This window comes from Acanthaster planci, linkage group LG10 (assembly GCF_054643075.1).
Source record: "Acanthaster planci isolate LZ-2023a linkage group LG10, COTS_SCS, whole genome shotgun sequence".
Taxonomy (NCBI): domain Eukaryota; kingdom Metazoa; phylum Echinodermata; class Asteroidea; order Valvatida; family Acanthasteridae; genus Acanthaster; species Acanthaster planci.
In genome coordinates this window covers 2,654,394-2,671,522 of record NC_141786.1, presented here as the reverse complement: position 1 = coordinate 2,671,522, position 17,129 = coordinate 2,654,394, and the positions used below count along the sequence as shown (strand labels likewise).

The following is a 17,129-nucleotide window of genomic DNA, read 5'->3' as shown; positions in this document are numbered from 1 at the left end:
GGCCAGGCAAAGAGTCTCAGCGCTTTGTGAAAATCTGTTCAGGATTGTTTCAAAGGTCAAGTGTCACAATGTGCGTTCTCATTGCAGAAGACGTACCTTAGTCAATACTTGTCGGTAACCTTGGTTCATTGCTACTCAAAAATACAACCGCAGTAGAGGATTTTCGAAAAGGAGCAGCGGGAGAAGAAGAACCACAACCTGAATTCGTAAGTTGAGATGAGTCGATGAGAAGACAAATAGAAGATAGTCGCAGACATGGGAATCACTTGAAAGTGGTAATAAAGCAAAATGAAATAACACTAGTGACTGTATTGAGACGATGGCTGTGTTAAATGTGGGTTTCCGAAGGATTGAGTCATCAATGTCATCAAAGAATACCGATGAATAGATTTACTGTCATATCATAATTGACATAATTTGTTTACCCTTTCTATGACCACTGATTGGATAAGACAAATTGAATAAATATGTTAGCTTACGGTGGTTGAGTACTTGGTTGTTTATGAAAGTGTGTGTGACATCTTTTACTGTGCAAGGTTAATATTTGGATATCTGTTGTTAAGTATCGTTGATAGGAGGGCAAAGAAAACTAAAGAGCGCTCTAAGGAAAACGTGTGCACTTGTTTTCTCCGATTTTTATCTGTTCAAATAAATACGAAAGCATCCAAATCGATTGCAGTGTCATTTGTCTTCAAAGCTCGACAATAACAAACTAAAACAGGGCTTTTTTCTATTCATGCCAAGATGCAAATTCCGAAGGTAGATTGCTTCATTTGGAGAAAACTGAGTAAACGAGGAGGACCCTTGCCATGTGTTTGTGGTGGATAACCCTTATGCATGCCGAACAATGGGTACATGTACTGATCTCTGGAAAAAGGAGGAACCTTAAGTTAAGGCTAGAATTGAGACCCCAGTTGGTTGTAAACTTGACCCCTCCAACCTAGATTAGGCCAGAGGAATCCTAATCCTCATCGCAATATTATACAAAGTCATCCTGCGACCGATCATGCAGGAAAGGGGATATCTCACAAAAGGCTGGGACCATTCACAGATGCAACCTCTGCAATGAAGATTGCCTTGGTTTCCTCAGACATAGACGTTGCACCTACGTTGCATCACCCGTACTCGTTCCTGGCCGATGGAGGCGGCATCTCTGGGGAGGGGATTTCACAGTTCTGGAATCCGTCTAGAGCAGAAACACCCCCTCATTCGTTGAAAAGCATATGCATCAAGGTATGAGACAGAGAGAACCCCCCCTGCTGAATCTGGGGAATTCCTTTCAGACATGTTGGGGGGGGGATGTGTTAAGTAACAATAATCTGGAATGTGTATAGGGATTGGACATGTTGGGGGGGTACCCCTCGGTCTCATTTCTTGCTGGGTATATTGAAAAGAGCCATGCTGTAGGGGAGTGCTCACTTGGCTTGATACCGTGCACGATATGGGGCCGATGGGTACCCCCCACATGCCCATTCCCTATACGCACTCTAGACTATTGTTACCTAAGCCCCCCTAAAAGTCTGTAAAGAATTCCTGAGATTCCGATCAAACAATGATGACCAACACAAAGCCGCCGGGGGGGGGGTTCTCTCCACCCCATATCTTGCATCATATGGTTGGCTTGGTTTTGGTTACCTGATCAAAGGTTCGGTGACCACTCTTGATGAAATTCTGAGGTCAGGTATTAAATAGATCACGACGAAACATCTCCAGGAAAACCCTGAGTGGGTCTTATGTTTCGATGTGCATACAGGCTGTTAACGTTAGTGATCACTTTGAAAACATGCAAGCAATTTCACTAAAATGCGAAAAAGGGAGCAACATTGTGTTGCATATGGCCCACAATCAAAATAAAACATCCTGTAGGGAGAAGTGGGAAAAAGGTGTGATATTGTGCAACTTTTTTTTATACCCAGCAAGAAGTGAGACCGAGGGGTACCCCCCCCCCCAACATGTCCAATCCCTATACACGCTCCAGACTATTGTTACTTAACACATCCCCCAAGATGTCTGAAAGGAATTCCTTAGATTCCTGCGAGACAATGACCAACACAAAGCGGGGGGGGGGGGTTCTCTCCGTCTCATACCTTGCTGCATATGTTTTTTTTGGGTGGGAGTAAATATCGCATCTGGCATACTGTGTCGACATTGCACTAGGTGTTTAGATAACCTTTACGATAAAATGCACGTAGTTGTACAACGTGTGTCTGTAAAGCCGACTAGAAGGAATGTCTTAGAGAATTGGTAAGTCCCCAGGTGTGAATGTTCAGCCTTAAAAGAGGCCCTCAGCTGGCACACCAGTACGTTAGTCCGAAAATCCACAGTCCTCTCCGTCTAAACTCCTAATCAGATAAGTGCATTCTATACGTAGTTCGCCAATCAAATCACTTCAATCGGGATTATCCCCGCGCCGATTGGTTCACCCTGGCCCGATTGTGACTCTTCCAACCATCACCAGTCTCAGTATTAGTACAAATACACTGCTGGAAATACCCGAACATCAACGATGCTATCCGAATGTGGACGAGACGAGTTCGAAATATTTTGGTTTTTTGGAAACTGGAGGAATTCCTCGGGATCTGGTCACGTTAACATTGGGAAAAAACCGGACCCTTGAGTCTGCGAAAAGAGTCAGAGTCATTGAATCTTGTATCCAGACGAGGTTCAAAGCGAGGCAACTTTACGGCATGCATTTCATAGTCATTAGTTAAACTCAGAATGCATGTAAAATACTCACACTCAATCAGACTCAAGGTTTGGTTATTATGGCCACTGGAAAAGTCTTGAACCAGCCTTTGACCATCGAGAACTGCAGTGTAAAAAGTGGACACTTTTGGCTGACTCGCCTTGGGAAAATGGCTGCGCAGTAACAATATGTTTGATTTTCGCTACATTGGTGTTAAAGTTCCTGCAAAGAGTTACTCTGAAAACCCCTAATGGCTCACCTCCTGAAAAATAATGCACGACAGCGGCATCTGAAAAACATTCCATTGGTATTCATACAACGATTTTGTGGCCATTGGCAACCCGTCCGGCTCATGCTAAGCAATTACTAAACAATGAAACATTGATTGTAAGTCCCATCTTCGCCCCCTCTCTATTTTTTTTTAAATCATGTTGTGCAATTTCGTATGGGTGGATTACGGTGGTGAGACTTTGGATATGAAACGTTTTTTCTCCCAAGACGCTATTTGCTCGTCTGCATTACCAATACCTTCAGCAACAACAACATGAAACAGAAGATTCAAGAATTTAAAAACATTTTCTTTGCTCAGTCCTTTTACTTTGAAGCCCATCAGCCAAACTCAAATAAAGCTTGTTTTTCATACTATGCTTCAAAAATATTTTGCAGACAAATAACACCCAAAAAGCTCAAGATTAATTCATAGCTGATGTTAGTTCAAGCTCACAATGTTTAAAAAGGTTAATTTTTGGTAACAGTCTTGATTAAAAATACCTTTATTCAAAACAATCGTTCGTATATGCTTGACATATAAGGTATATTCATATCTGGACACCTACTTGCTACTTGCAATGGATAATAGAGAGGAAGAAGGCGCTGGTAGAATTGTGCTCAAATATTTTAAGACATAGAAGAGTGTTACACAGGTAAAATATTTTTTCTTGATATTCCGTATTTCACGTTGTCTTCTCTATTTCACGAATCATATAATATATGTCAATCTCCCATCACCTATAGCTATATAATGTCTTGGTACGACTTTTCAAATAAATATTTTGTTTGGAACATGCAGGAAATTGAAAACAACCGATTGATCCGGAGTCGCTACGCCAGGCGCCAACACGCACGTTAAGTTCTGTAAATATAAACAGCAATAAGTATGGATACTCCGATTTAGAAAATTTTACAACGTTAAAATTATCACATTATACCTAAACCGTCCCCTTGGAAACATTACCGGAAATAATGACCAGAGATCAATAGATAGGGAGTTCTTTAATATTATGATCACTGATTATTCTCCTTGAGAGTGCATTAAATGTTCTTATAAAATTTTAATCAAGAAAATGGAGACGGTGGATTTAAACTGAGAGTACACAAAATGAACATTGTTTTTGGCCAAATCAACGAGAAATCGGTATATTAATATTGCTTTGCTTAGTTTGTCAAACATTGGTCTGCCTGTGTACTCAGAACCAATTACAGAATTCTGGATAGAGTGTTTTTCCCCCCAAAATTGCTTCACATTGCCAATTTGCTGTTTCCAACTCAAGGAAGCATGCTTCCAATCACGGCTTCATTTGCTCGTTCCCTAGAATATCTTAGTCATGGTGTTCTACGTTTGGAAGGCGGAAGGACTTTCTGAAGTAACTCACATCACTAATATCCATCCTCATACTCAGCAGGAACACAGCGACCAAGGATATTACAAGTGTCAGGGGGAAAACATCCGACGCCGGTGGCTGGAATACACTCCAGATCAGGAAGGGCTAAAAAAGAAGCCATTTCAACGGTTAGTCATTTAGCCAGCATCAACTAAACAGACAGAGTGGACAATGATAGGATTGAAAACGTTGACTTTTGGAAGCTGTAGCACGCCCGTGGTCTGAGACCACATTATTCAAAGGACATCAAGTCGAAACATGAGGTTCGCCCAAGGGTCATATCTGAAGTCACAATTACAAAGCTATATCATCATTTTACCCATCATAAAAAATAGGCCTTTTTCTCGATGGAGAATATAGTAATTCGTCATGTTCTTTTATTCGAATATGCCGATAAAATCTCCATACTTACTGATATCTATATTGGGGCCGCCACCGGTACCTGGAGGTGGGTTAAAAAAGCGTTCACGAAATGAAACATTCGGTTAAATGAATCTCATAGTTAATGCCCTTTTAAATATTCATTCGCTTCAGTGAAAACGAAAGTGTTCAACGTTGCAAAAATTTACTGCTCTTCAATAAATTGGCTCTAGATTCAGTCAAGTTGACTTGACTTGAGTTCCTATCAACAAAGGTTCCGTCAAACTTTCAGAAACGCACATTATTACTTGCAATTCATATCCTTAATTGTAAAATACTAAAAATATTTTGATCTGTTTGTATTTTCGCTCTAACCAAAACACTAAAATGAAATAATTTGTAACTCTTCATCCGCCTAAAAGACATCAATTGCACATGTATTTATACATGTATCATGGATATTCTTAGGCATTTCGTAAGTTTCTATCAACTAATATGCTAGCAATTTTTTTTTACAAAGGCCAGAATCTTGAGTGATCGTTTTAGAAGTCAGGCAATTCTTAAGTTTCTCTCAACTTTTATGCTAGCAATTACTTAATAAAGACCAATATCTTGCTCGATCTTTTTTATTTTAAAGAAACGAAATAATATTCGAACGAAAGTGTTTGGTTAAATGTTTAACTTCCAGAGTCACTGAACAACTTTATCAAGATGATGGTGAGTTTTTCATGAAGCATGTTTTGACATTCTATAAAAAAAGCTGGAAAACAAAAGATCACACAGCAAGACTCCTAACCCTCGCATGGCCTGTCCACGGGGATTTTACACAAGCTGTCCTACCACGTTGAATAATTTTTGCCAAAATCATTTCTAGCTCAAATTACCCTCAAAATGAATCGTGTCAAAATTCTACCAGTGTGATACTTACCAGGTTTGCCACCGCTACCTGGAGGCAGAAAAAAAAACGCATTTCATTAACAAACTTCAACATTCGGCAATATAGGTCTTTATATTGCTATACACTTTTTCCACTTGATTTGCAATAAAAAATGAGATTGTACATTGTTGCTAAGATTTACGTCTCTCTACCTGATGGGTTCAAGATTCACTCGATTTGACCTGAAGCAGTTCGTATCAGCAAAGGTTAGATCAAACTTTGGAATATTTCGTAAATGAAAAGTATTCGTTGCAGTTCATTTCCTTTGTAAATTGTAAAATCTGTTTTTATGTTACTTCTAACCGAGAGACTAAAAAAATAAATAGCTTGAAACTTTTCATCTGCTGACAAGACCAGCTAATTGCCCAAATCTTCATGTATTTTAGATTGTCCGAATTGAGAGTTCAGGTTTTGGTAGGATATTTCTCCTTCAGTTCAGGCAATTCTTAAATTTTTATCAACTAATATGCTAGAAATTTTTGTATAAAACCATTATCGTTGGGGACATTTATTATTTCAAGGAAACCAAATCATTTTTGATCTTTAGTTTTTGGTTTAACGTTTAACGTACAGAGTCAGTGAACAACTTTATTAAGTTGATGGTAAGTTTATTTCTTTAAGCAAGTATTGACATTCCAACCATCAAGCCGGAAAATAAAAGATCACGCAGCAAGATTCCTGACCCCTCACAGGGCCTGCCCATGGGATTTTACACGACGCTGTCCTACCATGTTGCATTTTTCCCGAAATATCCCCAGCTGAAATCATCCCAAAAAGCAATCGTGTCAAAATTCTACCAGAATGATACTTACCGGGTTTGCCACTGCCACCTGCAGGCGGAGAAAAAAAACGCAGTTCATTAACAAACTTCAACATTCGGCAATATAGGTCTTTATATTGCTCTATACTTTTTTCGCTGGATTTGGAGTTTAAAACGAGATTTTATATAGTTGCAAAGATTTACCTCTCTCTAACTGATGGGTTCAAGATTCACTCGATTTGACCTGAAGCAGTTCTTATCAGCAAAGGTTAGATCAGACTTCGGAATATTTCTTAATGAAGAGTATACATTGCAGTTCCTTTGCAAATTGTAAAATGCTCTAAATATTTCGTTGTGTTTTTATATTACTTCTAACCGAAAGACTAAAAGAAAAAAAAAATTGAAACTTTTCATTTGCAGACAAGACCAGCAAATTGCACAATTGTTTATGTATTTTAAATTATCCAAAGTGGGAGTTCAGGTTTTGGTAGAATATTCCTCCTTAAGGTCAGGCAATTCTGAAGTTTCTTTCAACTAATGTGCCAGCAATCATTTTACAAAGGCCCTTATCTTGGGTGGGTTTTTTTTCAAGGAAACCAAATCATTTTCGATCTTTAGTTTTTAGTTTAACGTTTAACGCACAGAGTCACTGAACAACTTTATTAAGTTGATGGTAGGTTTGTTTCTTTAAGCAAGTATTGACATTCCAACCATCAAGCCGGAAAACAAAAGATCACGCAGCAAGATTCCTGACCCCTCACATGGCCTGCCTATGGGGTTTTACACGACGCTGTCCTACCATGTTGCATTTTCCCCCGAAATATCCCCAGCTGATATCATCCCAAAAAGCAATCGTGTCAAAATTCTACCAGAATGATACTTACCGGGCTTGCCACTGCCACCTGCAGCCGGAGAAAAAACGCATTTCATTGACAAACTTCAACATTCGGCAATATAGGTCTTATTGTTATGCACTTTTCCCACTTGATTTGCATTTAAAAATGAGATGTACATAGTTGCAAAGATTTACCTCTCTCTAACTGATGGGTTCAAGATTCACTCGATTTGACCTGAAGCAGTTCTTATCCGCAAAGGTTAGATCAAACTTTGGAATATTTCTTAAATGAAGAGTATACATTGCAATTCATTTCCTTTGTAAATTGTACAATGCATAAAATATTTTGTTCTGTTTTTATGCAACTTCTGAAAGAAAGACTAAGAAGAAAATAGTTTGAAACTTTTCATCTGCTGACAAGGCCAGCTAATTGCCCAAATCTTCATGTATTTTAGATTTTCCAAAGTTAGATTTCAGGTTTTGGCAGGATATTTCTCCTTCAGGTCAGGCAAGTTTCTATCAACTTGTATGCTAGCAATAATTTTACAAAGGCCATTATCTTCGGGGGTTATTTTATAGGTGATTTGTTTTCAAGGAAACAAAATGATCTTTGAACTTTAATTTTTGGTTTCAGCTTTTACTTTGCAGCGTCACTGAACAACTTTATTAAGTTGATGGTAGGTTTGTTTTTTTAAGCAAGTATTGACATTCCAACCATCAAGCCGGAAAACAAAAGATCACGCAGCAAGATTCCTGACCCTTAGCATGGTCCGCCAATGGGGGTTTTACATGACGCTGTCCTATCACGTTCGATAATTTTTACCAGAATTATTCCTAGCTGAAATCACCCCCCAAAAGGGATCTTGTCAGAATTCTACAAGTGATACATACCGGATGTGCGTCGGCGACCTGGAGATGGGTAAAAAAAACGCATTTCATTAACGACCTTCAATTTTCGGCAATGCAAGTTACATTGTTCGTGCAGTTTTCGCCCTTCATTTGTTTCAATAGAATCGAGATTGTTCAGCGTTGCAAGGATTTACTTCTCTGCAGTCGATGGGTTGCATAATCAGACAACTTGACCTGACGCAGTTCTTATCAGCAAACGTCAGATAAAAAACTTTAGAATCCTTTGTAAAATAATTCAGTTTATTCCTTCAAGTTAATTTCGTTGTATACCGTACAATGCATAAAATAGCTTGATATGTTTACATTTCAGAGTTAACCAAATGTTTACCCCCAAAAATGTGTAACTTTTCATCTACCTATACGAGAACAAAATATTCAAGATTGACACTTTAGATGTATTTCAAATTTTTGGAACTGAGAGGGCGGTTTTGGGCAGTATATTTCTCTTTCTGGTATTGCAAAAGCTATTTCCACAAATACGCTAGCAAATGTTTTACAAACGCCAATTTTTTTCAGGTGGCTTTTTTCTTAGATTAGTAGAAATCACGTGCAAAGAACATTTTTTGGCACATGTTTCCCACCCAAAGTTTCTGGAACCGGGTCACATTCAGGCAAATAAAAACAGTGTTTGTTGCCATTGAATTAAAATCGTCTAGTGGGGTTTGTAAGGCCCCATGATGCGACATGGGGCCTTACACCCAGATACTGTGGAGTATCTGCACAGCACAGGGAAATTCCTCGGCTCAGTAAACCACTCGCAGAAAACAAGTGTTTGGTGCGCTTGGAGAACAGTAATGAACAGCGCACACATTACTTCTTGCATTCGAGGGTGATTTTCAAACTGCACCTGCGTGCTGCGCATTTTTCACAATCAACAAATGTGATGTGAATCAGTGTATTGACGACTGTTGGTGTAGCAACATTGGCAAGACCAAAAGAGACGATAATTTCACAAGCAAAAACGCCGGGGAAGGGAATTGCCGAAACGGTGGATTGATCACAAACTTAGGTGAATAAAGCTGCATGGGAAATGTGGGGCTCAGAAAGCTATTTTACGAATTGCCCGGGTATTGGGGGAAGGAGGATGGGCGTAGGGCTAAGGAAAGGACACAGAGGGAGTCCAGTAAACTAGTCTGGGACTAAAGCCTGGTTTCCATATGATTATAACGAACGCATATGGCGTGGAAGACGACAATTTGCAGATGTCCCGTTTGAGACGTTGCGTGACAACATCCCATCACAAAAGCTAAACAAAAATGGTGATTGAAACCCAGGAAATTTCCACTTAAAATGCTTAGTCACGTAGTTATACTACCCCTTGAAGGCAAATTGATACTCAAGTTCGAGACATTTTCTTTATGGTCAGCAAGTTAGTTATGGATTGACCTTACTAGGACGGATATATTAGCGAAATGAGCCCTACTATGCAAGAAATGCATCAAGCCAGCGTGCCTGTATAGGCCTTTTCTTGTAACTTGACACAGACAATTCAACTCTGCCGACAATCGCTGTCTCTATTTGCGTGAGTTGCGATAAAGTGTTTCCAACTGATTTCGTTTGATGGGAAGTCATCGGCGATGCTTTCTGCGGCGTCTCTGTACGTCGATATGGCAACCAGGATTAACAATGTGAGTTTCTTTACGACGGCTTGTCAGAAAGCTGGCATCTAGTCGCCATTGACTGCACAAAGGGCTTTTGACATGTCCGTTTTGGTTTTCTTCAGTGTTATTTTCTTTGTTTTTGTTTTTTGTTTGTTTGGGTGGTTTTTTTTTGGCTTGTCAGAAGCATTGTCTCTGGGCAGACTACAGTGTTTGGTTGAAGACTTGAAGTCATGGCAAAAACGGAAGATAATCACTGCAACATTCTAACTTTCTTAATCAATATGCATAAATCTAATAGTCCATATGTGACAGTTTAAAATATAAGTTAAACCGTGCCCTGATATTTTTTGTGCAATTGTCTTAAATCCACCCACTTTTTTTTGGGGGGGGGTCGACCTTCTTTGAAAGAAAAAGGTAATGCTCATTAAAAAAAACGAAAAACAGCGTTTATGAAATTACGCATAAGTGAACGTTCCATGGTCCAGATTCTAGGGTCCCTTGTCGACGCAGAAGGCATCATAAAATGGGTATTGCCAAATGTTAATACGGGCATTTAACAATTGTGCGCCTCCAAGAGTCTGCAACGCGTTGGCCAATCACATTGCGCGAAATGTGTCAACCCAATGCGCGTTTAGAAATGCTCGACAAATTTCGCGCGTTGCGATTGGCCAACGCGTTGCAAACTCTTTGAGGCGCCCAATTGTGAAATGCCTGTATTAGCTGCCACGTAGCACATTGTCAACATACAGGTACAGTGAAACTGTACTGGGTGTTTATAATTGTCAGGTATGTCTAGTGAGCAGTGGCGTAACTAGGGGGGATGTGCTACCCCAGCCCAGCGAATGCCTGTGCCCCCTGGATGCCCCCATTTGAAATCCATGAACAACCTTTGCTGCGTGTCGTTGTATTTGGTGCCCCCTTGAAACAAAACGTGTTCACCCCTTGTTACCCGGGACATAACAGCCCTAGTTACACCAGTGCTAGTGAGGGCAACAAAACACGTTTTTTAGCCAGACAATTGCAACTATTCTGAAGACTGGGTTGAAATAATCTGAATAAGCAGATTTATGACACTTTTAGAGCACAAAGAAACGTATTTTTCAGTGCCTCCCCTAGATAGACCGAAACATCTGCCCCCATTTCTTGTTCTCCCTCGAAATACCGTAAAACCAGCAACTCTTCATAAAATTGAGTGGAAAGACAACTTACGACTTCTGCTTCCACTTCTCCTGCTGCTCCTTCTAAATAATCTTCTTCCGCGGACGTTGTCTGTATAAAAATGAACCTTGATTACCGATAAATATTGACTGAAGTACGTCTTCTACAATGAGAACGCACATTGTGGCACTTGACCTTTGAAACAACCCTGAAAGGATTTTCGCAAAGCGCTGAGACTCTTCGCCTGGCCAGTCTACTTTCAGGGAAGCATCGGGTTCCCTTGCTTCCAAAAACCGTTTCACGCTTTGTTTGGGTTCAGGGGCCCCTTGTTTACGCAGATGACATAATCAAACTGCAGTTGGCATTATCGGCACTGATATCAATAAGCCGTTATGTGACGCATTAACTAATATGAATGTGAAAATTTCCCAGGTATTTATGTATACCAGCATTTCGAGATTCCTTTCAGTCTGTCTGGCGAAAGGAACGATACATGTTTTTTATTTGTAACTATTTTGAAGGTCAGTTCCGGAAGATCTATAATGAGGACACTTTTGGAATGCCACTGCCAACTTTGCGTTGAGAAAAATTACTCAAGCGAGATATGATCGTATAAAGAAACGAAAACTCTGCTGAGTATTTCCTATGAGAAACAATGCATCCGATCAGTCATTACGAGAAGTCCAAAACCAAATCTCAGGGGGCCAAACTTCTTTTTGTTAACATTTTCCCGCTACCTTTTCTGGCGTTTCTTGGGGGTTTCGGACTACATTGCGGAATTTATTACGAAATTTCTTGTCAGAAAGCAAAATGAGTCTAACACGGAAGCTTTGTCCTCATTGAGCTACATTTTACAGAGCGCTTGGAAGGCTCATTTTCTGCAGGGGTACCTATCATTAGGTTTAATCACAGTTAAAACACTGACCAAGACAGAGTACCTCCAAATAGGTTTTACATTTTCTCATTAGTAAGCCCGAGACAGAGGTAAAGGCCTCAAGAGGGGCACCCTAGGCCTCCCCGTAGGTACACCACGTCTCGGATTGATCAATTTGCCTTTTTTCTGTTGCCTCCCCCATTTATTCGTACTCAATGGGTGTCTTTTTGGGTCACTTTATCGCAAAAATAAAAACTGTTTAAAAAACAGAAAGCGAACATATGAACTTACCTAATTGACGGGTTTTTTCGCCGCCTAACTGACCTTCCATTCCAATTTCATCTGTGTAGCAATGAACCATTAACTGTCATATATCCACCGGTTATGGAACATGTTTCTACCCAAAGGAACACTCTAGGACTCCATTTTGGAAACAATTGCAAACGAGGTTTGTTGTGTATATTTCATGAGACTGAAGTTTCATGAAAAATGCAACCATTGTCATGTTGTACATAGAGTTATTTCACTTTAGCGCCGTCTGCACATATCTAAACCAAAAAACGAAGCTTTCTGTGTTGACCTTACTCGAGCGCGCCCGCGGAGTCCACACAGTACATGGAGTATCCGGTTCGTAAGTGTGATGCCACTTCAATTTAAACCACGCCCACTGCACAAGATACACGACCATCGCAGGTACGTTTCGCGGTCAATATTGTCGTCATTTTTTTCTTTTGATTTTACGTGTCGAGTCATCCTGAAAGACTGTTCCACGAAAATTTCAGCCTGAAAAGTCTGATTTTAACATGCCTGTATGTATTTCTGATCGTATTAATTGAAGGTGACACATACAGCCTCGTTTTCAAACGCGGAAGTGCGCAGATCGACGCTAAAAGCGTCGTATTGGGATCCCTCTATTGTCACCGAGTGTCCGGCTTTGATTTAAAAAGTACCGTAACGATTTTAAAGCCGATGGGGGCATTTATGTGCATGCTAAGTTTTAAACAAATCAAGCCAAGGACAGACCACGCGTCATTCATTACACGTGCACAATATAATATATAACTAGTAGTTAAAAGAGACCAGCATTTCCAAATTGTTTGGTCTGTCTAACGAGGGCAACAAAAATTTTCAGCCAAACAATGGAACATGTCTGAAGATCAGTTTGGAGAATGTGCATTGAGTGGGCTTAAGACACTTTTGATACACAGCTGTCAACTCTACGGTGAAAAACTGCTGGAGCAGGATATGAATGCAGAAATAATGAAAACCGTGCTGATTATTATCTGAGAGAAAAAATGCAAATCCGATCAGTCACCATGATGGATATAACACTAAATTTCAGAGGCAAAACTTGTTTGGGGGAAGAAGACAAAACTGTTAACATTTTTCCCGCTACCTTTTTCTGGCTTTTCTGGGAGGTATCGGGCTACATTGCGGAATTTATTAAGGCTTCTTATCGGAAAGCAAAAGGAGTCCAACACGGAAGCTTAGGCCTCATTGAGCTACATTTCGCAGAGCGCTTGGAAGTCTCATTTTCTGCAGGGGTACTTATCATTAGGTTTAGTCACAGTGACAACACTGACCAATACAGACTTTCTCCAAATTATTTGTACCGTTTTCAAATTTTTGAGACCGAGGTTAAAACCTTAAGAGGCTCCGTTCCCCAGGCCTCAATTTGCCTTCTTTCTGTTCCCCCCCCCCATTTTCTCGTGAACAGTGGGTGCCTTTTGGGTTCACTTTATTGCAAAACCACCGACTGCTTACAAAATAGAAAGCAAACAGATGAACTTACCTAATTGACGGATTTCGTTGTCACCCAACTGACCTTCCATTCCGATTTCACCTGTGTAGCAATGAACCAGACTTACTGTCCTGCATGCACTTATTACGGAACATGTTTCTACCTAAAGGAACATTCTCGGACTCCATTTTCGAAACAACAGCAAACGAAGTTTGTTGTGTCGTTTCCTACGTATATTTCATGAGACTTCACCCCTGCAACCATTGTAATGATATATATTATAGCCGAGTGTCCTGTTTTTCAAGAACCGAGCTCTTGGGTGCTTTTTCTTTAGTAATTAAGATCTTACGGTGATTGTGACACTCTTTTCAAAAGACACATCCATCAACGTCCATTTTCCGCTACAGGTTACCCCAAAACAATCCGCTGCCGGATTGATGTACGGCGCCAAGCACGCCCCTAGCCTTGAACCCCTAACGGCTTTGCATACAACAATAAATCGATTGCAAGATTGAGTTTAAAAGTAACATCTTTACCGATAATGAGTGCTTAGCAAGTCTTGAAACCATCAAGCTTAGTACTCTCTAAATTGCAAAGAGTTAAAGTGCATTCTATCCGAGTGAAAATTCAATCCCTCCCATAGAAATTAAGGAACAGACGAATTGGAGTAAAATTTCTTCACTCCAGAAGATTGAAATTTCACTCGAGCTTCCACTGATAGGGGCTTTTTTCAGCCTTTTTCAGTCTAAATTCAGAGTGATTTTTCACTCTAAAACGTCTTGTCCCTAATTTTAATCTTTCCGATTTAGAAAGTACAGCCGCATGGTTTGTTGGGGAGGATTCCACAATGGACCTGGCTGTAAGATGGTTGAGCACATTCTGAACCCGTTTTGCCAGGCTAGTATACGGTGCTGTCCTTTTCACAAACAAGTGTTCGAGCCCCGTTCGCCAAATCTTTCTTTGCCACAGAATAGTTTCACTCAACACCTGACAGAAATAATCAAGTGAAAGCACCCAAACAGGATTTTCTGTGTCGTGCAAAGTTAACACTTAATCTGCGTATACAGATATCTCCATTCTTAATAGAGATATCTCTATTAATAATACAGATATCTCTATTCATAATAGAGATATCTCTATTCCTCATACAGACATCTCTATTCCTAATACAGACATCTCTATTCCTAATACAGACATCTCTATTCCTAATACAGACATCTCTATTCCTAATACAGACATCTCTATTCCTAATACAGACATCTCTATTCCTAATACAGATATCTCTATTCCTAATACAGATATCTCTATTCCTAATACAGACATCTCTATTCCTAATACAGACATCTCTATTCCTAATACAGATATCTCTATTCCTAATACAGATATCTCTATTCCTAATACAGATATCTCTATTCCTAATAGAGATATCTCTATTCCTAATAGAGATATTAGGAAGTCTCATTTTCTGCAGAGGTACTTATCATTAGGTTCAGTCACAGTTCAAACACTGACCAATACAGACTTTCCCCAAATCATTTTTCCTTTTTTCGTTTTGAGACCGAGGCAGAGGTAAAGGCCTTAAGAGGTGCCGTTCCCCAGGCGTCCCCATAGGTACACCACTGCTCTGATAGATCAATTTGCCCTCTTTCTATCCCCCATTTACTCGTGATCAATGGATGCTTTTTTGGGGTCACTTTATTGCAAAACCAGTAACTGCTTACAAAATAGAAAGCAAACATATAAACTTACCTAACTGACGGGTTTCTTCCTGGTCCAACTGACCTTCAATTCCGGTTTTATCTGTGTGGCAATGAACCGGAGTTACTTTTCAAACGTACACACCCATCAACGCCCATTTTCCGAAACAGGTTTACCCCAAACACCCTGTACTTTTGTGCATGCATGGGGCTGTTGTATCACGTTCGATAATTTTTGGAAGAATGACACCTAACTAAAAATAGAAAAATCACCTGGAAACGTTTGTTCTTATTCTCCGTGCTTAATTGGAAACGAGATTGTACAACTTTGCAAATATTTACCTACCTGCAGACGACGGACTGCAGATTCAGATAAATTGACCTGACGCAGTTCTTGTCATCAAAGGTTAGATGATACATTAAAATCTTTCGTTAAAGCAGGTTATTGGTGTACATTTATTTCCTTATAAATGATAAAATCCTTCAGATATTTTGGTCTGATTTTATTTTGGCTTTTTCTAAAAGTCTATGATCATGAAGTATAATTCCATAACTGTTCATGTGCATATACGTGACTACCTAATTCCACTGTTCTTCATGTATTTTATTTTTGGAAGTGATAGGTCAATTTTTGGCATGATATTTCTTTTAGGTGAGGTAATTTTTCAGTTTCCATAAATTGATATCCTAGCAAATATTTTACAAAATGACTTTTTACGAGCAGAGCTTCTTAAGAAGTAACTGTAGAACGAAAAAGTTAGAAATTCTAACATTTTTGCCTGTTGTTTTTGTCCTATCCTAGGGTTCCGGAAGAGCGTCATTAGGGGTCATCTTTCAGACTCTATTATTTGAAAACTGACAGAATTACGTGATTTGATTCCCCCAATGCTGTTTATTTAGAGTTCACCAGGCCAAGAAGTATACTTTTTCGATAGTTTTTCTGGGGTGACCACCCCCAAACCGTCTCTTTTTGAGTTAATAAGGCTAGTCAGGGAGTGCTTCAGCCCTACAGTTAAGTCAAAAGAGTGTAGTACAAAACCTTACCTAAATCGCCTGATGCAGAATACACCAGGCCCAAGCACACCACAAGGACCCAAATAGGAAGTGATGCCATGTTGAACCACCGCGCCTGAGAGTAAAGATCATAAAATGAATGAACAAGTCAATAAGTGAAACCTGTCACCAGCGTGAAAATAGTCAAAGGCATCTCATGAAAATAGTTCTTTTTTAATTAAAAGTCAAATGTGGAAACTGCACTCCATTACCAATTAACTTACTATATCGGCTTAATCAGAAGACTTCCAATGTTCTCCAAGTCTTGTCTTGTGTTTAGCAGCAAGATGATCGTCTCAGAATTGCTCCGAATAGACGTGATAGGCTCTTTATATAGGCACAGATGAGCATTGTTGATGATGGGTGCTTTCAGTGACTTGTCGCTCAACCAATAGGGGTTCATCACAAATAAGGAATCTAATTATACGGGGGCATGGCAGTTCCAGTTACAATTTATCTCACATTACAGGTCAGAAGTTCAGTTGTCGAAATGCAAACATATGTTTTTCTTCCACCGAACTTCCACATCGTTTGGAAACCTTTTGACTGTAGGCGCGGTATTTGTAGAGGCATGAAACGAAATAAACAATTGACAAATTTTACACCAGCAAGGAAAGGAAACTGGCTAGTTTTTCTTGTAATCACATGTTAAATCTCTTAGAGACTGCAGCATTTTTGTGAAAAATATAGGTGTTCACTTCACAGGTGACTGCTACCGCTCAATTTTGGATAGTAATTCCTTGAAACTGCACTGCATTAAATGTAACCCCATAACGACAAGTAAAGCTTCGATCGGGGGGGGGGGTGTACACAGAATGCACATGGTAGACTATGTGTAGACTAGGCTATGTTAAAAT

The 17,129-nt window shown here is 39.8% G+C and overlaps 1 protein-coding gene across 3 annotated transcripts; it reads right to left on the bottom strand.

Moving 5' to 3' along the window:
* Positions 1–3,261: 3,261 nt before the first annotated feature.
* Positions 3,262–16,650, bottom strand: LOC110984342 (uncharacterized). Of its 3 annotated transcripts, XM_022244453.2 has the most exons (13): positions 16,497–16,650; positions 16,264–16,348; positions 15,272–15,322; positions 13,574–13,624; positions 12,073–12,123; positions 10,959–11,018; positions 8,131–8,148; positions 7,289–7,306; positions 6,457–6,474; positions 5,636–5,653; positions 4,760–4,789; positions 4,339–4,452; positions 3,262–3,818 (listed from the first exon to the last, which is right to left on the bottom strand). In XM_022244453.2, exons 2-12 carry the CDS (start codon positions 16,331–16,333, stop codon positions 4,343–4,345), a joined length of 495 nt encoding a protein of 164 aa, XP_022100145.2. In that variant the 5' UTR covers positions 16,334–16,348; positions 16,497–16,650; the 3' UTR covers positions 3,262–3,818; positions 4,339–4,342. The 3 variants fall into 3 exon arrangements, with proteins under 3 accessions (XP_022100145.2, XP_022100146.2, XP_022100147.2); XM_022244454.2 differs by lacking the exon at positions 5,636–5,653; XM_022244455.2 differs by lacking the exon at positions 12,073–12,123.
* Positions 16,651–17,129: the final 479 nt, after the last annotated feature.